Source organism: Panthera uncia, assembly GCF_023721935.1.
Source record: "Panthera uncia isolate 11264 chromosome E2 unlocalized genomic scaffold, Puncia_PCG_1.0 HiC_scaffold_20, whole genome shotgun sequence".
Lineage (NCBI taxonomy): Eukaryota > Metazoa > Chordata > Mammalia > Carnivora > Felidae > Panthera > Panthera uncia.
The window spans coordinates 12743427-12769003 of record NW_026057589.1 but is presented as its reverse complement, the minus strand read 5'-3'; the positions used below and the strand labels follow the sequence as shown (position 1 = coordinate 12769003).

The following is a 25577-nucleotide window of genomic DNA, read 5'->3' as shown; positions in this document are numbered from 1 at the left end:
CAAATGGATTTTCTTTTTTTTTAATTTTAAAAAGGAAAAAAAAAAAATTCCCAAATCCTACCCTCCTGATTTTCCTCGGTAAGCATTTTCAACAAGGTCACAAATGCACCGGCTCTATAGATTTTTGGCTGCAAACCACATTTCAGGCAGCCTTTAAAAGCCAATTCTTGGCGTAGCTTCAGCGGAGCCTGAGGAGAGGGAAAACTAGGGCACTTTTATGCTCCGAGAAAATATCGGATCCAGGTCACAGCTTCCTGGCTCCGCAGAAGCTGTGGGGTACCCCCCTCAACACAAGCCTGAACCTGAGGACCAGCCCCCACAACCTCAATGTTTCTTCCAGAGCTTGAATCCCAACACCAGGGCACGCATTTCTTGGTCACTCGTCACCTGTCTGCCCGTGTCACTAGACTGCCCCCTTGGCGAAGGGAGGAACGGGCTCTCAGTCTCGTGTGTGTACAGGGCTGGCATGGAGCCCGGCACACGGCAGGTGCTCCAGGAACAGTCACAGGAAGGACCTGGTGGAGAGTGAATCTTTGACGCCTGCCCCCACCTGGCTAGCCCGAGCTTTCCCCCCTGCGATGCTTCTGTTCCACCTGAGTCCCTGTCTGCAGACTGTGGTGGATGGGCTCGGGTCTGCCCAGCCCAGGCTGTGCCACAAAGGCAGCACGTGGTAAATAGTTACTGGAAAAATCAGAGCCTCAGCTTCCTCATGCGTGAAAGAATTCAGCTGACCCTGAAGGTCTCTTCTGGACACTCCAAATTGAGTCTAAAATCCAGACCAAGACTCTCCTCGTCTCTCTTCAATCACAGCCCGGAGCTATCATTCTGGGAGATGCGCTAAGTGACCCTGTGTCTAACCACCAAGTCCACACCCAGCAACACAGCACACAGCCTCTAGGTGCAGTGTTGCAAAAGGAAGGAAGCCACAGACGAGGGATCAGCTGGAGGCTGAATTCCATTCTCCACCTGCCCCCGTGGTGGACTCTGGGAGGGTCGCTGGTCACTACACAGCGCCACCCCTCACGGTGGGCCCTGTTTCATATCCTCCTTCAGGCAACATTTAGACCTAGACCACAGGGTGGACACCGGTTGAGTCCACCTCCCTCATCCACAGTCTGGGGGTCTGGTTCCCATGAACAACTGCTCTTCCTCCTGAGTCCGAGGGTGGGCACACGATCCTGTCCTGGACAATCAGGGCACAGGCCTTCTCTGTCCACAGTGACAGGTCCTTGAGACTCAAGCCTAGGACTGCGGCTAAAGGCTGGGGCACCGAGGGACAGGAGTAAGTCGAAAGCTGCTGGTGGCCATCTTGCCACAGGCTGGATGGCCTGCCCAGGATGGGTTGAAAGAGGAGGAAGAAGAGCCAGCTATGGAGGTGAGAAGGTATGAGTCTTGAGGACGAGGAGGGCTCTTGTCACACATGAACCAATCCTTGTCCCTGAATGCACACTGCTACCTTCCTGTTTTTCAATATAGAGCGAGAGCTGTTTTTCTGTCACACGCAGTCAAGTCCTGACCGGGCAGCTCTGAACGGGGCAAGGTCCAGGTCAGGGGCAGAGGAAGAGAGGACGTCTGGGGTGCAGTGTTGGTTTGTTCAACGACTGTCTCTCTTACTCTTCCTTGGAAAACAGGAGAAAGTGACGGTCAACCTCAGAACACGGACGGAGTGGCAGTGTGCTGGATCAGAGGGAGCCAGGGGCTGGAAAGGGGGCGAACGGGTGCCAGGCCTGGCTCTGCGACCACCGCCCCACTCACGTCTTGGGTTTTGTGTCTTGACCGCGCCAAGAGAGGGCAGATGCTACTGCTCACAGTCACCGTCACAGGTGCTGCTGGCACTTACCGCACAGCTGCTGGGGGCCTAGACGCTCTTCTAGACACTTTCTTGGTACGTCATTAAATCCTCCCGAGGATTAGCAGATGACGATGATCTGCGTCTTCATTTTCTACGTAAGAAAACTGCTCAGGAGAGCAGACGCGTGGCTGGCCCCTGTGGTTGCCACTGGGCAGCGAATCCTTCCCTCTCTCAGTGCCTGCCATGGCTGCCCCAGCAGGGTGGGCTCCTGCCCCTGCGTGAGCCCATGCGAGCTCCCTCCCCTAAGCATAACTGGCAGGGACGTGCTGGCCACGACTCTACCACTTGAAGAGACCAAGACAACAAGGCCGAGACGAGAGACAGCACCACAGGGAAACGCCGAGTTCCTGGACCTTGCTGCTCTCCGCCTCTGTCTGGTCACACACACCCTTGCTCGTTTTGGTGCCTGTGACCTGGGTTCCTGCCTCCTGCCCCTCAGGGCGCTGAGCTAGGTGAGTGCTTCCTGACTCCGGGCTGCAGCTGGCCTGGCTGTGCCAGAAGCCCCTGGGATCCAGCTGGGTGGCAGGAGGGAGGGTGGTCAGGAATCTCTGTTTTGACAAAACACAAGCAGGCTGGACTAGGTGGGCTCCAAGACCCCGTCCGGAGCTAAGAAATGATACCTTGGGTTTTAGGTGGCTTTTATTCCAGCTCACTGGGAATGCTTAACAAACATCAACCAGAAACAGGCAGCTTCATGGTTAGTTTTTATGAGCTCCTAATCCCCTAAAAAAGCACCACAAAACAAAAAAGATGCCAACTGTGAAGAAAAACTGATCCCCTGAACGACATTAAAAAACTTCTATTTTTCATGAAACGCTATTAAAAGAACAAAAGGCATGCCACGGAGCAGGGGAAGACAACTGTAGTGTATACACTGAGAAAGACTTGACTCCAGAATATATGAAGAACTTTTACAAATCAATAAGAAAAGCACCAAAAACCCAATGGGGAAAGGACTCGAACAGGCTCATTGCAAAAGGGGAAACCCAAAAGACCAATTAGTGATGAGAAGTTCTTCACTAGTCTTCAGGGAAACGCAGATTAAAACCACAGGTGAGGCCACCGCACACCTACCAGAATGGCTAACAGCGAAGACCGACCAGACCAAGTGTCGGTGAGGAGGCGGGCCACCCAGGCTCTCATACACGGCTGAGCGGTAACTGATGCGGCCACCTCAGAAACATCTACTAAAGCTAAACGTGTATGGGCTCTGAACCAGCAGTTCTTAGGTATGTATCTAACTACGAGAAATGTACCCATATGTTCACGTGATGCTACCAGACTGAAAATAATCCAAGTGCCCATCAGTAATAGAATGGGTAAGTGAATCGTGGCATACTCTCCAGAAACGTGAACTACTGCACATCTAACACAGAAGAATGTCACAAACACAAAGTGGGTCAGAAGAAGCCACCCTTCGTAAGAGTACAAGTTGTGTGATTCCACTTCTATCAAGTTCAAAACCAGATAAAACGACCCTATGGTGTGAGAAGTCAGGACAGCGGCTACTCTGGGGAGAGGGAGAGGGGCCGTAACCGAGAGGAGACACGAAAGGGACCTCTGGGTGCCAGAAAGGCGCCACTTCTTGACCTGAGTTCTCATTACATGGGTGTAGACAATCAGCGAAAATTAACTGAGTGGGAGTACACCTGTAATTTGTGCACTTTGAGACAGTATGTTGTTCTACAATGAAAAATTTACATTAAACAAGGCATCACAGGGGGCACCTGGGTGGCTCAGTCGATTGGTCACCCCACTCTTGATTGTGGTTCAGGTCACGATCTCACAGTTTTTGAGGTCAAGCCCTGCGTGGGGCTCTGTGCTGGCAGTGTGCTGCTTGGGATTTTCTGTCTCCCTCTCTCTCTGCCCCGTGTGCACAAGCTCTCTCTCAAAGCTAAATAAACTTTATAAAAACTACAAAAAAAAAAAAAAAAAAAAAATAAAGAACAACTTCGGAAGAGGGTTTTGCCAAAGAGATGGCAAAACAAGTAGAAAAAGCAGAAGACAGAACTCCTGGCGACAGAGCAGTTTCCGAGACATGTTCTCCTCTGAAGCCACGTGAAGGGTTGTTCTTCCTTCGTGAGGAAGGGACTGGACCTGCAGATAGCTGTGCCCATCCGTGGCGTGAGTTTACTGACGACAAGGCTGAGGGTGAAATGGACGCAGGAGTGCCATTACAGGCCAAGGCAGCAGCTCTTTGGGGGAGCCAAACAAGGAGGTTCAGATGTCCCCAAGTTCAGGAAGCCTGTCCTGTGTGAGAACCAGAGCTGGGGCACGTGGTGCCCTTTCTAAGGAAGTGGAGAAAGATGCAAAACACCGGAAAGAAGTTTCTGAGGGGACAGAGGGGCATGGCTCAAAACATTACGGGACGCTCAGCAGGGGCCTGGAGAAAAGACTCTGGAGTGCACCTGAAATCCATCCCAGCTGAGTTTGAGAGAGAGAGGCCTGGGGACGGTGCAAGCAGCTGTGATGAACCAGAAGGTAGAACAAGTAATCTTGGAGGAAGGAGGGGGTGAGACACATCCTCTTGAGCAAGTCAAAACGGAGATTTAGGCCCAGAAAGACATTCACTGTCCAAGTGCCAGGCAGTTCCAATGAGATTGTCATCTAAATATAGACCGGAAGTAGGCCAGGATAATGGACGAGCAGGAGTCTGGAGGGCTGGGGCCCAGAAGGAAGACAGGAAAGGACATGCAGATTTACTCGGCGTTTCACTTCTGCATGGGAGATGCCAGCGAGCCAGATGAGAGCCCTGGCAGAGGATGCAGAGGCCACATCAGGAGGGGTCCTGGTGGGGGATTTTCTGTGGGTTAACAACGCTGGGGGAAAGGGAGACGTCACGAGAGAGCACAGCTTCATTCCACTGAGGGCTGAGGAAAAGCAGAGTCGAGACTGGAAACTGGGCAGTTTTCCCAAATGGCCTCCACCACCCAACCTGGAAGACAGCCAAGACACTCAGCTCTGGGGTCTCTGAACGGCTACACAGCAGCCCCACGGTGCATGTCCCAGGACTTGGGGTGAGGGTGTTCCTGGGAGTTGAAGCTGCAAACTTTTTAAAAAAATTTTTATTTGAGAGAGAGAGAGAGTGAGAGAGCGAGCACATGCAAGTGGGGAGAGGGGCAGAGGGAGGAGGGAGAGATCTCAAGCAAGCTCCATGTTCAACGTGGAGCCCGATGTAGGGCTCAATCCCATGACCCTGGGATCGTGAGCTGAGCTGAAATCAAGAGTCGGATGCTCAACAGACTGAGCCACCCAGGCGCCCCGGAAGCTGCAAACTTTTAAAGGAAGTGCCATTATCCACTTCAGATCCTAAGAACCTCTTTCGTGGCTATGACAGCCTGGGTTACAAAGCACACGTCCCTGTGGACTGTATGTACTTCACATGGGCTTGTGCTCACCTTCTGAGGCTGAATTTAGCGCCAGGTTTCTCCCAGGCCAGGGTCTCCTGAGGTGGAACCACTGAACGTGCTAAGAGACAGGAACTCTCCTTCCATGTGGAAGTGCAGCTAGTCTGGGTGGCCTTTCACAAACTGCCCACGAGAGAAACCTTCCGTGTATTTTACTTAACAGAGGGACAGGGTGTGTGTGTGTGTGTTCTTCATGGCTACCTGCTGAAGGAAACTGCTTGTGGGGAGAGACGGGAGGACCCACACAGAGACCCCGGAGGAAACCCGAGCTGAAATGATACCAGGATAAAGGAAAGAGCTTCCTGAGAAGCATTCTACAAAGAATGAACAGGACACACTCAAGAACTGCTGCTCTAGAAAGAGTTCAGAAGCGCTTTCAAAACCAAGGACACCCCTTTGTCTGTCCTGGCTCAGATGCAGCCCTGGTGGAAGGAGGCAGGAGGATGGAAAGGACTGCTAGGGGCCAATTCCTGCCACTATTTTGTTAAGATGTGACATTATCGTACCCATCAGCTACTTGCTAATTAACTAAGCTGTCTGACTTACCAAGGTCAAAACTTTGTTACTTTCCTGGCATCCTTAGGTAAAGTATAAACAGATCCAGAGAGTACTGCCGATTCCATTCGGAAACAACCTCTCAAGCTTCAGAAGGAAATTCATTATCAAGTTCTCAGCCACTGACAACAGTTCTTGACAGTCACCCCCCAGCCCGGCTGGCTGCCTGAGCCATGGACTGGGAACCTGGTGCTTCTCAGGTGTGTAGACTACAAGAAGGTGGTTTTTAATTTTAATTAAAATTTTTATTTGAGGGGGAGGGAGAGAGAGAGAGAAAATCTTAAGCAAGTTTCATGCTCAACGCAGAGCCCGACACGGGGCTTGATCCCACAACCCTGGGATCATGACCTGAGCTGAAATCAAGAGTCGCATGCTTGGGCGCCTGGGTGGCTCAGTCGGTTAAGTGTCCGACTTCAACTCAGATCATGATCTCATGGTTTGAGTTCAAGCCCTGCGTCGGTCTCTGTGCTGACAGCTCAGAGCCTGGAGCCTGCTTCAGATTCTGTGTCTCCCACTCTCTGCCCCTGCCCCGCTCTCATTCTTTCTTTCTGAAAAATAAATAAAAACAAACAAACAAACAAAAGAGTTGAATGCTCAACTGACTGAGCCACCCAGGTGCCCCAAGAAAGTGCTTTTAAATTTTTTTTTTTTAATGTTTTATTTATTTTTGAGACAGAGACAGAGCATGAACGGGGGAGGGTCAGAGAGAGGGAGACACAGAATCCGAAACAGGCTCCAGGCTGTGAGCTGTCAGCACGGAGCCCGACGCGGGGCTCGATCTCACGGACCGTGAGATCATGACCTGAGCCGAAGTCGGCCGCCCAACTGACTGAGCCACCCAGGCGTCCCTAAGAAAGTGCTTTTAATCTGAGGCTGGGAAGAACCCAGCAAGTGCCAGCACCCACACAATGAGGAGTCCAAGGTATTGCCGTGTGATGGGCACAGAATGAGCTTTCCCACTAGTCTGTTCCTGAGTCCTCAACCCCTTTACGGGTGATTCTAGATGCAAGGTGAATGGCTGGCTCCGTGGGAGGAGGGCTGCTTGGGTCACATGGCCTCCCCCTGCCAAGTTCACCTCTAACTTCCCACAAGCTCTGCTAAAGCAAGCAGACCCTTGAAACATGGAGACACTTCCTGTGAAGCTCCCTAGGCCTCAGCTCACACTGAGCAGGGCTCCCTCTGGCCAGCACTTCCTCTCCTCCCCCACCACTCCCAGTAGGACCTAATTAATCCCAGCCTGGCCTAACGAAGCCCACCACATGTGGTTTCCATTTTCCAGAAGAAAATACATACTTCTTACAGGGAGCACCACTGTGTGTGACAGTGGGCCTGACAGGAACAGTGTGCAGACTGCCTGGAGGAGGCAGAGCAAAGCCACTGGCCGGCCTCCAGGTCCCCAGCCCTCCAGGGCAGCCCCGGGTCACACATGGTTCTGTGAGGTGCTGGGATGCAGCACTTTCCACGGGTTAGGAGACAGTGGAAATAGACCAGGTTGGGCTCTCTGGACTGGCTGAATTTTGCCCTTCCCAAAGACATCTTTGGATTTTACCTCTGAGGGCAGACTTTTTTCCTCTCCAACTCTGGCATGTCAGATTGTGCTTCCCTGCCAGTCACGTTCTCTCAGCTGTCTCCAGTTAGATCAAAGCCAAGAGCTGGTTGTGCAATACAGCTTCTGCCACACACTCCCTTCGCTATCCTCTGTCTCAACAAAAGCGCCCCAGCCCCCTGGTCTCTAGGGAAGAATGACTGTGGAAACCTCTGGAAGATTTACACAGGAGCTGGGCAGACTTACTTAAGGTCAGCAAGAAAAGAAGCTCTGAGAGGGAAAAAATTCCTTGGAAGAATTCTTCCAGCCCTGTTCAACGTCCTGCCTCCTTCCTCTCGGCTGGGGACCTAATCAATATGGCTTCAAACTAATAAAAGATCAGATTCCACCCGCATTCTGGGTAGGTGCATCAGGGTCCCTTCCAGCAGACAGACTTAGGTTGGCACAGGTTTGTCAAGGCGATTTCTTTTTATTTGGAGCAAAGGAGTGCATTCCATTAAAGGGGAGAGTGGAAGAAAGCGAGCGGGCCTCACAGAAGCGCTCTCCCACGGGCTAGGGGCCAGAGGCAAAGTGTGATTTCCTAACATGCCATGTGAACCAAGGATCTGGGGCGTGCCACTTTACCCAGATTCTTCTTTCATTAGCATCGGCACAATGGGCTCTGGAGGGCCTGGCCAATGCCCCCTGGCACGTCAAGTGGCACGTAGGAAGATGGTTAAGGGGGTTGCCTGATGCCAAGGAGCTCCAGAGGCTGGGAAGGCTTGGGAGGACACAGAGAGTGAGAAGGTGAGCTGGGTGGGGAGGGTGAGCCCATGTGGGCTGCCCCAGCCACGTTGGTGATGTGGCTCCAGCCCAGGGCCCGTCTCACTGGTGGACCACACGAGGACAGCAAAGTGGAATTTCCCAATTACAGCATGAAACAAAGCTTCTTCTCTTGAGGCCCTTCCCTGATGCAATTAAAAACAAGTCCAGTCTCCAGTGGCTTCCTAGGCCCTGGGTTCCCACCACCCATCTCAGCGGCCAATCTTCCCCCTGCCCCTGCCCACAAACACAGGGCTCTTATGCGAACCTGGAGGAGGGAGGGTAGGGCAAGGGCAGGATTAGCTGGGGTACATCTTAGGGACTGTGCTTGCTGAACTGGAGAGGTGAGAGGAAGGCCAGAATGAACTAGAAGCCTTATCTCAGGGCTTCTCTGGGTTAGGGTCTCATGGAAGAAGACTCATGACCGCTTCCTGCCTCCCACTTGGGCCCCTGGTCCATCCCCTTCAAATGTCTCATCTTAGGGGCACCCGTCTCCCCAGAAAGGGTGCTCAGGACCTCATCCACCATCAGCTGGGCTGGTTGGGGTTGGAGCCTTTGAGTTCCCAGCAGGCACTTGTTAAAAAGCAAGCATTCTCTGTCAAGTCCTCTCTGCGAGGCGGCAGGGAGGAAGAGGAGGGGGGAAGCACAGTTGGTTAAGCCAAAAGACGGCTGGCCAGAGGGCCATCTTGGCCGGCAGAGTGGAGCGTCCTGAGACTCGCTCACTTCCCAGCACAGAAGCAGGCCTTGTAAAGATCACAGCTGTTGGATTCTGCTGCAGTTCATATCACAGTTTATCAAAGGGGCTGCGTTTTCTCCCTCCTCTCCTTTTCTACTGAGTATAAGTGGCGCGGTTCATGGGAAAACAAGCCCTGCGCTTGTTCTGCTGCGGCGGCTTGGGGGGTGGGAAGGGGCCGGAGGAGGGAAATGTACACGAACACCTACTTGGGGCAGAGTTGTTTTAATGGGACCGGGGCCGGGCTGCTGGTGGGTGCTCGTGGTGCCGGGGCCCTAGGCCTGGCGTGCCAGGGCCAGCTCTCGGCACAGAAGCTTCCATTATTTCACCCTCTCTGGGGTCTGATTTCCCGTTCTCCCAGACCACCATGGGAGGCAGAGGCTGTGTCACGAGGAGGAACAAGAGCCCCCGTTTATCAGGTTGTGCTGAGAGGCGTAGCACGCATGGTCTCGTGTCACCCTCTCCGCAAAACGGCAAGGCAGGCACTGTAGAAATAGGTCACACAGCCCCAGACTGGAGGAAGTGGGACTCGAACCCAAGTCTCTTTGACTCCAGAAGTTCCAGTCTCTACCTGACTCCCAAGGACCTGTGGGAGGCCCATCTGCCCCATTTCTGTGAAGTCCAGGGATGGGGGACAGGTGTGGGCAGGGCTGGGGGATGCCCAGAACCCTCTGGCACCCTCGCCCCATGTGCCCTCTTCCCTCCTTTCAACTCCTGCAGCTACGAGAAGGGCCTGGGCCCAGAGCAGGTCTCAGCGAGTCTAGCTGAGATGAGGCTTTGGAGCCACTGGCTCCCCCAAGTTCAACACGTGTCTAAAATGTTATGTCCACCAGATAACAAGGCCACATGGACACAGAGGATGTCCAACTTGCTCAGGGGCCCGGCGGGAGTTCAGGGGCCCACCCCCACCCCCTTGGGCAGGTACAGCCTGGGAAAGCCACGGGGGGAGAGGAAACACTCCAGGGTCCCGAGGGAAATCACGCATCTTCCTCGACAACAAGATGCCCACCAGATGTCTGTCTTCAACAGCTCTGGGTGCTTCTGTCCTACGGACAGCAAGCACTCCTGCTCCCTGAGCTAAATGCGCTACTGCACAAACAATGGCTTTCAACTTGTCCGTCAGAAGAGTCTCTTCCTCTCTCTCTTTGCCTAACACCTGAAGGAAAGGGTTAAATCATTGTGTGTTTCTTAGGCCTGTGGCTTCATCTCAGCAGTCTGCATGGACCATCATTATGCTCCTCTTTAAAGCCGTCAGCAAAAAATAAGGAAATGAAACGAGAAGTAGACAGGCAGGCTGACGCTCCCGACAGCTGGTCCCCAGCAACCTTCGCTGAAGGCTCTCACTCCCTGTCTGATCACAGGAAGGAGGAGGACAGCACATGTCTTCAAGTCCTCCTCCATGTCTGATGCGTGCCGTGTGCACCCTGAGAACCTGGGCTGGGGGGCTGGGACTGTGGCCCGGGCTGGTCAGTGGTGGCCTGGCCGGCGGGCTTAGCAGGCAGCAGGTCCAGAGAGCTGGCACTACCCAGAGGAAGCAGGTGCTGGTGCTGCTTCTGGGGGGATGGCAGGCTGGACAAACGAAGCAAAGGACTGGGAGGGATAAGTGTGAGGGGCCCAGCCATAAGGATCCCTCCATCCCAGCCCACTGGGTTCCCGTGCTAGTGCCAAGGGCTAGAAGACCTCAGGCTGTGTGGTGTAGCAGTGAGGCACGGCCTGGGGCCAGGCTCGGTGCCCAGTGAAGCCCTGGTGGGGTCCACGAGGGGTGTGAGCCCCGGAACAGACAGCCAGGCTGGACATACTAAGCCCTCAGGAGGATGAGGAAGGAGAGCCCACAGGCCCAGAGGACCCTCTAAGGAGCTGGGCTCCAGGTGGTCCCAGCCCACAGGCTGTACAGGGCCCCTCAAGGTACCTGGCCCTGCACTCTCTCACAGAAGGGATAAAGTGGTGGGTGCAGAATTAGCGGAGAGCAAAGGTCTGCAGCGTGGCTCCCACCAAGCCTGGCAGGCATGTGGCTTCCTCAGTTCCCTTCTACAAAATGAGGATTCCCATCAGCCCAGGCTGCTAGGGAGACACTAGACAAAGCAAGTGAGGCCTCACTACCCTAGCGGCTGTAAGTGGAACATGGTGTTGGCCACCAGGTCACCAGCTTCTCAGAGCCTAGGGCTCCCGAGCGGGTGGGGAGAACACGCACGTGTGCCCACGGTGCCCACACTTCTGCCTGGTGCCGTCTGGGGATGCTGCTTACTGCTCTGAGCTCCTTCTCTCCGAGCCCCTGATGGAGTGTGTGAGGCTGGTAGAGGATGGAAAAACCCATTACAGTCCAGTTCTCCAGGGGGAGGCTAGTTACAATTGCCTTCTTCAAAGGCCTCTCTCTCTGCTGGTTCTTGAAAGGCTTCCAGGCAAGGAGGGCTCATCAAGAGAACTGACACGTCTGTAATTTGGAAAACCATATAAAGTAAACTGTCACTCCTGTGGGGCTAGACCATCGCTTTCCTGGTGGGGGGTCTCCTGTACCACTTCTAATCTCCACTTCAATCCCACCGACTGTCCAACTCGATGTGAAGAAAAGCTGTGCAAAGCTTCTTCTGGCCAATCAGGATAAGAATCCAATCTGTCCCTCTGTAACTGTGGTTCTCACCCGGGATGATTTTGTTACCCAGGGGGCACCTGGCAATGTCTGGAAACATTTCTGATCGTCCCAGCTGGGAGGGCGGGGGTGCTGCGGACATGAGTGGGCAGGGGCGGGGGGTGCTGCCCTAGATCCCACAGCAGGACAGCCCCCAATGCCAACGGCGCTGAGCTTGAAAAACCCTGCTCTATACGACCTCAGAAAAGCACGAGGGCAGTGACAGACTTCCACCACCACGGGGATACCTTTTGGTGGTCTGGACCATCAGAAGCCCCTTCCTCCCAACGGGCAGAAACTTTATGGTCCTGCTGTTGGTCCTTCTGGCCAGGCAGGCCTGCCCCCTCCTGCAGCTCAGTCTTTTGTCTCGTGCCCTCAAATCACCCTCAGCCCTCGAGCTAGGGCCCTGGCAGGCAGTGTGGAATGAAGTGGCCAGGGGCCTGCTCCTCGCATTTCCCTCCCTCAGCTTTCCTGGTGGCTGGGCAGGCTCCTGGCAGACCCCTGCGGGGCCTCATCTCCCCTCAGTGCCTCCTGCCACCCCCTTTCACTTCTTCCCACCTCTCAGGTCCTTCTTCTCAGCCTCCTCTCCTGGCTTCTCCTTCTCTCCCCAACCATTACACACTGGAGCTCCCTAGGGCTCAGTGGCCTCAGGCCCTTTCCCTTCCGCCTCTGCCCCTCTTACCACTGACCGTTCTTATTCCCTAAGAAGGAAAGCCCCACAAGGACGGAACCATCTAGGGTGGTACTCTGCAGAGTCAGTATTCAGTAAATATCTTGTGAGTGAATGAATGAATGACCATGTTATCAACTTCTGGATTTGTATCTTGGCCATAGGTCCCTCTTTTGAGAGTCAGGTATAGCAACCTGCTTCTTCATCCTCCTTTGATGTCACCAAAGCAATTTAAACTCAAACACGGGACCCTCCTTCCTCCCTGCTCGTCCTCCAGAGCTCCCCTCTCAGGGACTGCCACTACCAGCCACTCCGTGCTCACACGAGAGTCCTGGGTGTCATTCCCAACACCCTGTCCCCTCAGGCCCTCAGGTAATCGGTCACTAATGATACTTCTTACGAATTACAGAATGCCGCTGCTTCTTCCCATCCCTCTACCAAGCAGTCACCATCTCCCACTTGGACAACAGCCTCCCATCTGGTCTCCCGCACATCCGCCTTGCTCTCTCCACCCACCCCTGAAACACAAATCTGGTCACACTGTCCCCCTAATCCCAGCCCTTTCAGTGGCTCCCCCTACCCCCCAGCCTCTGGGTGAGGTCCCCAACCCTTGGTGTGTCCAGCAAGGCTGGGCCCCTCTCCCCTTGCCCTCTGGATCACAGCAAGATGAACTCTCCACGCTTTTTGATTTGAGGGCTCTGTTCAGGCTGGACCCTCTGCTGGCAATCCCCCTTCAGCCCCTGGACCCCGCAGGTGGCCTCAGGCGCCTTCCCGACTCCATGGACCACACTGGTTCAGTTTCCTGAGCATCCTGGACAGCTTCAGTACCCAGCACCCCAGCTGCTTATTTCATGGGTCAGGATGAGACCCTTTGGTGACTTAACAGGCAGCCAGCCAGGGCTGAGAACTACAGCCGTAGAGCATCTGAGGCCACTCAGACTACTCCAGAAAACCACTCCGCCTGGCTTTGTTGGGAAGCCTGGAGAAATTCGTGCCCCACCTAGATTTTGGTGACCTGACAGTCGCTCTTCTGGTGACCTGGCTCCTTGGAGCCAATGGGGAGGCCAAGGGCCAGACTCAGTCATGCTGCTGCTGCTGGGAGTTCTAGAGGCCTAGAAAGGACTGTCCAGGACAAGGCTCGCACGACTCAAGAACCCAGTTCTGCCTGGCCAAACCCCATGCTGGCAGCTGGGCACCTGAGTACAGCCCCGTTTCATGTTCCATCTGGCTCACATACTTTCTCCCCCAAAGACTCCAAACAAGGGCGCTTAATGAGAGGACATTTAACCTCAGGGGAAAAGCGTCTCAATAAGTGAAAACCTCATTTGGGCGAGAAACGGCGACACTGACCTGTCTCGTGTTGGCAGCACCAGCCACCCGGTGTGAGGGAGGCTTGTTTCTTCAAGAACAAACGCAAAGGAAAAGGAGGAAAGAGAAGTGAAAGAGAAAATGCTTGCTCCGCCCTTTCGCAAGGGTGTGACATGAAAAACCGTGGCTGTGCGAGGAAGAGAAGGCACACAGAGCCTAACCTGATGATGAAAGCACCTCGGACCTCCAGGAGCTTGCGTTCGCTGCTGAACCTCTTGAGAAGGTTGATCATGAACTTATAAAAGTAGGAGTTCATGGTAGGGGTGGAAGGAGAACATTCTAAGCCTTTGGTACCTGCAGAGAAAGGGACAGAGCCGGGATTTACTCTATGTGTCCACAGGGTGACGGGACCCCCACAGATCATAAACAATTGTAAATGCCAAAAAAGGCGGTGGTGGGGTCTGTGTGTAACAAGGTGATGGAAAAATCTTTAATCAAAGTCCTCGGGTTAATGGCAAAAAGGCAAGGGCTATACAAGTATGTATAAGCAAATACAACTTTGCTTACTGCACAAATACCCATTTACCTGTCCACCTCTCCAGCCAACCCCCAATTACTTACTGAACACCTTCTATCTGTAAGACCCACTGGTATGTGTGCTAGGAGTTTTTTTTTTTTTTTTTTTTTTTTTTTTTCCTTAGAAAACAAACCTGTACCTATTATTTCAGTAAATAAAACACACTTGGGCTTCATTTTGGCTCGTTAAGGACACGTGACAAGCGAAAGAGAAAAAAGGGGTGAAAGAGGCACACGACACCAAAAGTCAACAAAACTCACACTCCTTTCCCAACAGTGCTCACGAAAAGGTATACGACGCGCACACCTGTTGGATCGAAGACAGCACACACTGACAAAATGTTACCAAAGGCTTCAATCTTCACTCAGTGTTTTCAAATCTGTCATTTTTCTTCTTTGGGCCAAGATGCTCGTTTAGACTAGTACTCTAAAGTCTAAAGACTTTCAAAGCGCAGAGCTGTCTTCAGAACCAGAAGCACATTCGGGGTATCCCTCTGATATGTATCCCAGCTGAAAATACACTAAGGGCCAGATTCAGCCCCTCTCCCAGATCCAGCCCAGCATAGCCCCCTCCCAGATCCAGCCCAGCCCAGCTCCCCTCCGCAAGGTATCCGGCATGGAAGGGTAAGAGCAGGGCTGATGGAATGCCTGGCTGATCCCCGTGTAGTATATTCATACAGCTATGGGATTTCCTCGTCTTTCTTTTGTAACAACACTGCTGGGAAGAGGTGTTAGAGACAGTAGGAATCCTCATCCCCCCTGCCCAAGGCACTAACAGGGCATTTAAACACAGACACATAGACACACACACCAGCTTAACAGATACAATCCACACATCATAAAGCTCATCCTTGTAAAGTGTACAATTCAGTGGTTTCCAGTATATTCATAAAATTGCGCATTGATCACCACTAATTCCAAAACATTTTCATCACCCCAAAAAGAAATCTCGCACCCACTAGCTGTCACTCCCCATTCTTCCCTCCACCAGCTACTGCCAATCATTAATCTACTTTCTGTCTCAATGGACTTGCCTATTCTGGACATTTTGTATCAAAGGAATCATATAGTATGTGGCTTCTTCCACTTGGCATAATAGTTAATTAAGGTTCACCCATGTTGTAGTCTGTGTCCACTCTGTATTCATTTTTTGTGGCTGAATAATCTGCCATTGTATGGATATACCACATTTTATCCATTCATCAGTTGCTGGACGTTTGGTTGCTTCCACTTTTTAGCTATTAAGAATAATGCTACAGGACACCTGGTCGGCTCGGTCAGTAGAGCATGAGACTCTTGATCTTGGGGTCATGACTTCAAGTCCTACATTGGGTGTAGAGCTTACTTAATTAAAAAAAGAGAGAATAATGCTGCTATGAACATTCATGTATAAGTTTTTGTGTGTACAGGTTTTCATTACTTTTGGCTATATACCCACGAGTGGAATTTCTGAATCCTATGGTGCCTCTATGTGTAAGTTCTAAGGAACTGCCCGACTGCTCTCCACAGTGCTGCACCGTTTTGCATTCCCACCAGCAGGGCGTGAGGTTCCAATTTTCCCACATCCTTGCCAACACTTGTTATCACCTGTCTTTTGATTATAGCCATCCTAGTGGAGGGGAAGGTCATAAAGATTTACTGGTATGCTTCTTTCTAAAAGTTGTTTTTTCAAAAACATAGCTCTTACATTTAGGTCTCTATTTTAATTTTTGTATATGGTGTGAAGAAGGAGTCTGAATTCTTTTGCATGTAGATGGATCTCCAACTGTCCCAGTATAACATGATATCGGCTTTCTTTTTTAGATGCTTTGTTTTTTTTTTAAGGTTTATTTGAGAGAGAGAGAGAGAGAGAGAGAGAGAGAGAGAGAGGCAGAGAAAGAGGAAAGAGAGCACCCCAAGCAGGCTCCTTGCTATCAGTGCAGAGCCCCACGCAGGGCTTGATCTCACAAACTGTGAGATCATGACCTGAGCTGAAATCAAGAGAGTTGGATGCTTGACTGACCGAGCCACCCAGGTGCCCCTAGATGCTTTATTTTTTTTATATTGTATTTTTGTCTAGCTTTATTGAGGTAACATTAACGTATAACATTATATAAGTTTAAGGTGCACAATGTATTGTTTTTATACATGTATACATTGCAAAATGATTACCATTTAGCTGTGGAGTTAGCCAATACCTTCATTTGTTTTTTCTTTGTTCATCTGTCCATTGTTTTTTGTGGTGAGAACATTTACAATCTACTCTCTTAGCATTTTCCAAGTATAGTCTTTTTAAGTATAGTCTTACTAATTATAATCACTGCTTTTATGTTAGATGCCCAGAACTTATTAACCTCTAACAGGAAGTTTGTACCCTTTGACCAACATCTCCCCAACATGGCATCTTAAGAGCCAACCAGCAGTTACCATTTACTGAGGACTTACTATGTGCCACGCATATCTAAAACCTTTACGCACAGTATCTAATTTAATCCTCAAATCAATACTTGAAAATATGTGCTATTATTATTCTCATCATATATGTGGAGAAGCTGTGAATTAGGCTGAGGATTAGCCAAAGACACAGAGCCGGTGAGTGGTGGTCTCTGAGCCCAGGCAGCTGGTCTTCAGGGCCCATGTTCCCAACAGCTACACAGGCCGCCCACTCCTGGTGCTTGGGGAGGTTTGGGGTTAGTGAGTTAGGAAGCAGGAGGCAGAAGAACGGAGCTAAGACCCTGCCAATACTGAGGACACAGAGACAATGATACTGTCTGGAGAAAGCACCTGGCCGCCGCCCTCTGGGAACTCAGGGACGACACTGGGGGAAGCAGAGTGGCCGACAGAGACATCGGGGCCATCACTCTCCAGGCTGGCCTCTCTTTGGCTCTAAAGCCCTGACTTCCTCCCCAGACCAGGGAGAGGGTGGCCACACGCCTGCATAAAACAGGGAACCGAGCTTGGCTGTGTCAGGGGCATCTCCTCCCAGAAACATCAGCCCCAAGCACAAAACATGAATGTGTGGAACCATCCACAGTACCAGAAGCAAGCCCTACATGGGAGCCCCAGGGGCTGACTTCATTAGATGCCAGTGGTCAGAAGAAGCAGTAAAACCCTCCTTTCAGTAGTTTTTTGCTCAACTCAGACTTCCCTTACGTCCTTGAGTGCTCCTGGCGGGGAAGTGGCTGGGAACTGGAAAAGGTGCCTTTTTGTTTCACTTCTCCCAGCTGTGAATCAATCTGTGAGCATTCCTTACCAGGAGTCACGCCTTCAAACTACTGTCCTCTCTCCCGAGAACCTCTACACAGCCCCCTTGAACTGCGTGCAAGGGGCGAGCCTGGAGTAAGAAGGCCAGTTCAAGGGCAGGCCTCACTGAACTTGATGTTTGCAGTGTGTTGCTCTGGGTCCCTGCCCGGAACAGCCTGGCCTGGGAGGTCCTGAGTGACTCTGGAATGGCAAACAGTCTCTGCTCCCTGGCCCAGTGGGGCTGTTTGCAGAATCAAGTGTCACATTCTTACAGATTGAGTTACCCTGGGCCCAGCTGGGGCTGATCTCTGAAGAGGTGGCTGCAGATACAGCTGTTAAAGTACCTCCTCCCTGTCCCCACACTGCCCACGGTGGCCTGGCTGCATACCCCCAACACTGGCGGTGTGTGTGGACTGGAACCTTCTCCTGGGTGCCCATTTGTGATGGCTCCCTGTATCCCTGTCGGCTTGTTTCTGTATACGTACCCTCCAACCTACATCATTTCCAGGCTTAGGACCATTTGGGTTCCAAAAGACAAAGGGAACCAAACAGGGAGTGATCATAAATACTCCCTGATGCGGGGCTACAGTCTCCATTTCCAAGGGGCCCGGTATCTCGGGCAGGCGGAAACATCAAGCATAGTGTTTTAGAGCAAGGCTTGGGAATCCATTAGACCCGGTTCAGATCAGATGTCCACCGCTTACTAGCGGCACAGGTTGGGGGAAGTCTCTTATCCTAAGCCTCGGTTTCTTCATCTATAAAGTGGGGGCATTAAGAGCCCCTATTCCTTCAGTCAAAAAAAATTTATTTATTTATTTATTTATTTATTTATTTATTTAAGTTTTACTAAGTAATCCTTATGCCCAAGGTGGGGCTTGAACTCACTACCCTGAGATCAAGAGTTGCATGCTCCACCAACTGAGTCAGCCAGGCACCCCCAATAAGAGCCCTTATTAAATGAGACAACACATTGAATGTACTGGGACCGGGGCCTGCCACACAGCCTGTGCCCAATGAACGGGGGCTGCTGCTATTCGCAAACACGCCATGACTCCGACAGAGCACTGCAAGGGGCAACCTGTTCCCATTCTCTGGGTCTTGGAATGGATGACTGAGGGCTGGGGGACAGTCTGGAAAGTCTCTGAGTGAAGAGATTTCAGATCTGGGACAAGTTCACAGTGCTCTGCTGGGAGGCAGGGAGGCTGTGAGGAGAAGAGGGTATGATTATCTGTGACTCCCCCATCCCTGGCCCCACATTCGGGGAGGCAGATCTGCCCGTCTCTCCGCTGATGGCTGGCCTAAGACAGCAGAAGGAAAGGCTTGGGGCTGCTCTGAACACATTCCTGGTCTTCTCAGCCAAAGCCCCCTCTGGGCCACACAATCAACTCTCGATGTCCAGGCCTGCACGCGGCCCCTGGCGCTGAGGCCCTTAGAGGGAGGGAGGAGGAGGGCAGAGTGACATCTGGGAGAAGCCACGGCAAGTGACTCACATTCTCACAGTAGTGGTTGCTGGGAAAACTTCCACAGCTCAGCCCTCCCAGTGCTCCCAACTGTTTAAAGGCTACAAAGAGCAAACTGAGTGGGGGGCCGGGAGCCTGCCTGCGACCCAGACCAGGCTTATGGGAGAGTCAGGGAGCTACTGGGGCCCGGCCTGCTGGGGCCTGCAGCTGTTGGGGTAGGGAATTTTGTTCCTCAGGCTCCCACCCACCAGAATGGACTCTCTCGAGGAGGAGCCTCTGCAGGACTGGGCTGGGAGCCTCAGAAAGCTCACTGCAATCCTGGCCCAACTGTATAGAAATGGCAGGTCCGGGCAGGAGAGGCAGCCCTTCCTGAGTGGGCTGGTCAGGGACGGGGAGCAGCTTAGTGCTCACCGCGGACAGGGTGAGGACCTACTCGGTCTCCTCCTGCCTCCGTTTCCCACCGGCCCACCACTTTTCTGACTAACCAGCCCCTCAGGCCCGGCTGGCCTGAGTCAGAACCTGAGAGATGTTCTCAGGCAGGGCTACAGAGGGAGGAGGAGGTGGGGCGGCGAGTCAGCAAACTCATGCCGGGAGTGTGACTACACGGATGATGGGCCTCTCTCAATGGAACGAATTTCTGCCCAACTGCAGCCTGTTTCTCCCCGTGGGAGTGCAAAGTGCCTCGCTGGCCATTTCTGTCCACCTCCGGCCCTCCATCACCTCACTCTCGACAGCTGGGCAGGGAATCGGCTTCTTTTCTCAATAGCTCTGATAAAAGCCAGCTCTGCCGGGCTCTCCTGCAGAGTGGGGCCCCAGGGCCGGGTGCTCTTGCAGAGTGGAGCCCTGGGCTCAGGGCTTCCTTTAGGAAGGGGCAGAGCCTGGACAGGACCCCAGCATCTGATTCCGGGCAGGCCCTCCAACACTGTGCTTGGGGGAGGTGCTGGGACGCCAGGCCTGGGACGCTTTTGCTCGGGTGGCATTGACGAACGCAGTCTTCCAGGCCCACCAAAATGGGGTGTGAGCTGGGGCCCAGGAAGGGGGGTGGCTGGGAACGACCTGGCCTTGGGTCTCAGGAGAGTCACACTCTTCGAGGGGCCAAGGAGAGCGGGGTTTCCATTCCCCGATCCTGCCAAGGACCAGCCCCTCAGCTGAATGCCGCCCGCCTCGAATTTCTGGTTTGAAGTCTGGAGAAGTGGGCTCTGGCAGGAAGTTCACGTGACTGCTGGCTGGCCGTGGGGCAGACAGATGCTTTCGGGAGCGCTCTGTATACAAAACCGGGCTGGTGGGGTGGGCGGCCAGGGAGCCAGCCATGCAGATGTTGCTAAGTGAAACCTGATGTGGCGACATGAGAATCTGCAGAACGTCTCACAAACAACCTTCGCTGGGATGTTTTAGATTGAGTTTTGTGGCTATGACGCGAAGGAGCCTCACATGTCAGGATAAAAATAGCTCTGGCCTCAATAGGCAATGTGAGTTACAGTTCAACAAAACCAGATGCGAAAACCTTAGTGGCCCAGCCCAGACCCAGCAGGGTCCCTGCTCAGCTCCCCACCCTCTCAGCCCCTTTCCTCTCCCTCTGTGGGTTGGGGCCCAAGTGCTCGGTCAGTCCCTCGCGTGGGCATCTCGATCCGCCACCCAGAGAGCATAGAGGAAAGGCCAGGGGCCCAGGGCAGATCCAGGGCTGGTTCCTGTCTGTGAACTTCACAGGGATGAGGAGACTAGCACAGTGCCTGGCACAAGAATTGCTCTGAGGAGGGGGCTGCATGACCGGGAGGCTGGCATGGAACCCAGGGACGCAGGTGGGGAAGGGGCAGCTTCCCCCACAGAACCAAGGGGCCAGAAGAAAGGGAGGCCAACGCCTGTGATACAGGGGGGTCTTAGGAGGCATGGAGTCTGCTGAATCGCACGGCCCAAACCCCTCAGCTGCATGGATGAAAGGGTGGCTGAGATGCTGCAGCCGCGGCACCCATGGGACTTGATCCAAGAGGCAGTCACTCTTTTCTCCAAGCCGGCCCAGCTGAGGCTGGGGAGCCCTCTGCCCCCGGCAGCAGCCCAAATCTGGGAGGCTTTCCGGCTGCCTGGTTCAGAGCAAGAGATAAGCTAATGGGCCACGGCAGGGCCCAGGAGGAGCTTCCAGCTGACCCGGCAGGAGAGAGAGGCTGCATCAGGAAAGACTGCTGCTGAGTCGGGGCCGCGCCAAGGGCAGCACTGAAGGGAGATGGGAGGCAGGTCCCTCATCGAGACTGGGCCTGGGATGGAGAGGGTGAGGCTCTCCACCTGCAGACTAGTGAACACCTGGGCAGTGGTGCTGGGGGAGCCTTCGACACAGCAGTGGTGACAGGGTGGCCAGCTCTGGCACCCCCCTCCTTCCATCACGATGACAAACTCTGAAAGACAGGTACTGATCCTTACTGGGCATGTGACTCTGGCCTTTTAGGGATGAGCACAACCTAGATTTTCCTGACCCTGACACCCATGCTCTTTTACACTCTCTGAAGAATATGTAGGAAGAAGGCCTTTTAAGGCTCCAAGAGCAACAGAGAAGGCTTTGGGGGCTGGGAAATGGTCTGGTGTGGCTGGAGGAAGTGGAGGCAGCAAGAGGGATGAGTTGCTGAGGTGGCTGAGGCCAGAATGGGGTCCCTGAAGTCACTGTGAAGAGAGGGGATACACTCAAAGGCTATGCCAGGATACGCCCTAAGGGAGAAGCCTGGACTGCTGGCCTGGCCACTGCTGCTCTGTTCCCCATCTTGAGCGATGGAAGCTTCTGGTGCTGGGCAAGTGCTCTTGTCCTCTAACACGGGAGTAAAGAGAGCAGACTCTCAGGCTAAGCTCCTAGGTCGGCACCAACACCTATCGCAAGCCCCCGTCCCAGGTAAGAATAACAACGGTGCTTCCTCCCATGGTTCTTGTGAGGAGCTGGGCTCACCCACCGTGAGGTTCAGTGAGCTGACACATGGGAAGTGCTCAGAACAGTGTCCGGTCCAAACAAGCTCAATGTACTAGAGTCACCCTTACTACTGGGAAAAATGCCCAGGGATGGCTTCCTGGGTTTCTTCTAGAACTGGTTTCTGAATTTGGCGACACCAGCCTGGGCTACAAGGAATGAAATGGAATCAGAACGTTTCATTTCCGCCCATGATTTTAGAACGGGGATCAAATTCCACGTTGGACCAGAGAGCCCTGTGGGGCATGATAACATGAGCAGTTATCCCACCAAGAATGTGCCCCCTTGGCTGGAAAGGAAGCATAGGGAAGATGGGATTTGGGGTGCAAACATCAGTCCTGGGGTGACCTTTGGCCCCTCAATGCCACACTGCTGCTGTGCCTGGCCAAGGTTGCTCCCTCCCTTGCAGCAGGAACATTCAGGCCCCAGGAGGGCCAGGCACATCTCAAATGAGGGACGGATCCCAGAGGTCTCCTGCTTCTGCTGAGCCTTCTGCTCAGACTCAGGGTTAGGCCCCTCGGGTCTGCTCAAAGGGAGCTCATCACCCCTCTCCCCAGAGCCCAGGGGGCCTCAGCCAGAATCTCCCTGAGTGGAGACGGGCAGAGAACGCACAAAAGTTGCCAAGTCATAGGAGACCCAAGTGGTCGTTTTCATTTCATTTCACCAAATCACAATCTGAAGAGACAGCAAAATGTGGGATCCCTCTATTGGTTTTCCTCAGGCCTGCCCACCCAGGCAGCTCCACTCCTGAAGGTCCCAGCCTGGGGCTCTGTGAAGGTCAGCAATGAAGTGGGGTGGGAGAAGCAAGACCAATGCTTCTGCCTGCATGGCTCTGTGCTGGAGGGAGAGATGTTTGCACAGGTGGGAGGAAAATCCTGTGTGGGCAACTCTGCCTTGTGGGCCCTGGGACCACTGCTGTGGCACTACTGAGGCGGGTGATGCTGCCCCAACCCTTGCATTAAATCTGCACTATTTGAGTTTACAGACCCAGTGAGCAGGCAGGCTTCTCTACAAGGGCTGCTGATTTCATCTTTGCTAGGCTCCCTGCCTCCTTGGCTTTCCAGAGAAAGACCCTTTACGGTGGGGGGCGGGGGTGGTGGTGCTCTGCAGTCGGCATGTTCTCAGAGCTGTGCCCGGGAGAGCCAGAGGGCCAGAGGAAAGCAAAATCCAAACAGGAAGAGGGTCTGGCTTTGTAACTTCTGTCCCCGTGCACGGCCAGATGGAAACAGACAGAAAGACCCTCTTGCATGCCTGAGAAGCAACAGGGGAAAGAGCAGCCCACAGATGAATGAGTGTATACTTCCCGCATGCTTTCTGACCTAAACAACCAACCCCAACATCCTTGGTGCCTGGCCAGTGCCCTCCCCAAGGCAGCTGAGGCAGGAGATGGGACAGGGCCTAACTTTGGTTTCCTATGTGCTTCTTACTGGTTTGAACTTGACCTTAACCTTTTAAAATCATGAACCCATCTGAAAAATCTGGTACCAGCTGTGGACATGCACGCACGTGTGGTTCCCACACTCTGTGCAGCGAACGTGTGTGAGTCTCAGGCTAAGAGCACATGGCCCACGATACCGTGTATCCTTGAAGCAAGAAGAGTTATTGGCTGCAGGCACTTCCTTGGTGTTCTTTCCAGGATGGAATCTCTTCCCATCTGGCATACTTGGTTGTTTTTCTAAGAATTCAGGGTGAGTCCCTGGCTGATGTGAGCCAGTCTGACAGCCCTGGTGAGCTGGGGCAAATCTTCACCACCTCAGCCTCATTAGGGGCCCACCTATCCTGGCAGGGCCAGCAGCCAAGGTTCAGAGGACGTTGCCATCTAAGACACTCTCAGTTCTTACTCCCAAGCGGCTGAGATGGCACCTCGAGGAGCTCCCTGTCTGGGCCTCCCCAGGGCACACACCCCACCTGGGCCCCAGGCCATTTTCCGGCCCATCTCTCCACTAATGAGTAAGCATTTTAGTCATCAGCTTCTTGGTGCCCAGAGAAAAAGAAAACACCTCAGAAATGGAGGGACAAATCCCAGAGAGTCCCGGAGATGAAGGTGTCCTTCCCCTGCCCAGGGCGAAGCTGCCTCAGTTTGGCTTTCTCTCCTTTTCCACTCTGAGGAGGATAGAAGATGCCAGACAACGGCTTCTTGGGGAGGGAGATCCAGGGCTGGCTCTGACCCGCGGATGCCTTCTCCTGGCTGCCGCCCTCTTCCAGTCACTTGTCACCCTCATCCCCTCACTGCTGCTCCTCTCCCCTCTCAGTGGGACCCCCACATCGTGGCTGTGTGCCGACGCTCAGCCCCTGGCATTTCTGCCATCTGTCCCTGGGAATTTAGGCGGACCCCCAAGTGCTGACGTGGGACACAGGATGGAAAACGGACTCCCGGGCTGTGGGACAGAGGGTGGGACCCTCACCAAGTGTCCCAGGGTCAGGATGTGAGAGCCTCCCGGCCATGGCCTCTGACTGCTTGGAGGAAACCGGGCTCCTAGGCAAGGAAGCCACTGCATCCTGGAGAAACAAGAGAAGGAAACCGGGCTGCCACGAGAGCCCCTTACTCCTTCCTTGCTTCAGTCAGAGGCAGCTAGAAACTTGGGACCACTTGCAGAAAGAACATGTGCAGCAGCAGTGGCCTAAAGCCTGGGGTCCTATGTGACACCCCACTGCAGGAGCTGGGGGGAGCCCTTGACATCAAGTGTCACCAGGAAGACTTCTTCAACGCACGAGCCTTCTGCGACTCGGCCCGGCAGCCCTGGGGTGCAGTCAGGCCCGCAGGGCCCCAGCGGCACCACCGAGCAGGGGTACTCAGGGCCGGGTAGCAGCCGCCTTCGGAGGCCCTGCCTGCTAGAGCAGTGGAAGGGGAACTGCAGCTGAAAGGCCCTGAATCGATCTGACATCTGGCTTCTGCATCAAAGGAGGAGCCATCGAGGACCTGGTATCTGGAAATCAAGAGCCACTCACTCAGGGGACAAAGAGACACCCCAGGCGAACACCCAAGATTTGCTAGGGACTTTCCTATCAACTCGCATCGTTGCCATTTCCCAGGATGACGTCGCCGGAGGAAACTGGCGTCTGCCTGGGAGGAAGGAGTTGGGAGTTGCACTGGCCCAGGGAGAAGAGCCACCTGCTATCTGGAAGGACCCCAAGGGGCGAGCCCCAGGAACACCACAGCCACCTTCATGTCCAAGGACTGCCCGGAAACATCCTGTTTGAATTACCCCTCTCCGGCCTGGGCTGCCTGCCATGTTGTTTGCTATTTTTAGCTCCCCAATGAGGAAGGAAATGGCTGCCTGGTCTTCCACCTGTGAGACTCAAGGCTCCGAAGCCCCCTGATTCCTGACTGGGGAGACGCTGCCCCAGCAAAAGAGAGGATCCGCTGATTCAGATGGTTTTATATTTAGCCAATGGCTCAGAAGTATGAATGGTGCAGGATGATGAGGAAAAGGGGATGTGAAGGCCTCTCATGGGGGTGGGGAGGCAACAGGAGGGCAAGGTCCGCTTGCCTCTCAGAGAGCAGAGGGGATTTCTGACTGCTCACACCCCAGGAGAGATCCGGGGCTTGAGAGGGATGGCCCCAAGGAGTGCCTGATCCAGGAGGAGACCGAGCACTAGCACTCCCAGGGCCCCTGAGGCTGTAACCATAAGGGCACTACTTACCAGAAGTGTTCAGCAGGTTTGTTCTGCCAGGGGTAGGCACCTGAAGCTCTGAGTGGCTGACCCGGAGGTCAGGGCCATCAAGGGGGCCTGCGTCATCTGTCTGGCCTGCAGGGGAGGAAGCAATTTCTGCCAACACCTCCAGATCCTTCAGGATAACCTGGGGGAGAAAAGCAGAGGATGAAAGACGACGGCCTCTGGAGAGCTGCCGCCAGGGGGTGGCGAAGGGTCTGCA

The 25577-nt window shown here is 53.6% G+C and overlaps 1 protein-coding gene across 2 annotated transcripts in view; it reads right to left on the bottom strand.

The window, feature by feature from the left end:
• Positions 1-25577, bottom strand: part of VAC14 (VAC14 component of PIKFYVE complex) — a 102917-nt gene that overhangs the window by 26694 nt on the left and 50646 nt on the right. For both annotated transcript variants that reach the window (XM_049622596.1, XM_049622595.1), the window contains exons 13-14: positions 25346-25502; positions 13720-13852 (exon numbers count right to left, since the gene is read on the bottom strand). In XM_049622596.1, the coding sequence (XP_049478553.1) occupies positions 13720-13852; positions 25346-25502 (290 nt within the window). The remainder of the gene's footprint in view (positions 1-13719; positions 13853-25345; positions 25503-25577) is intronic.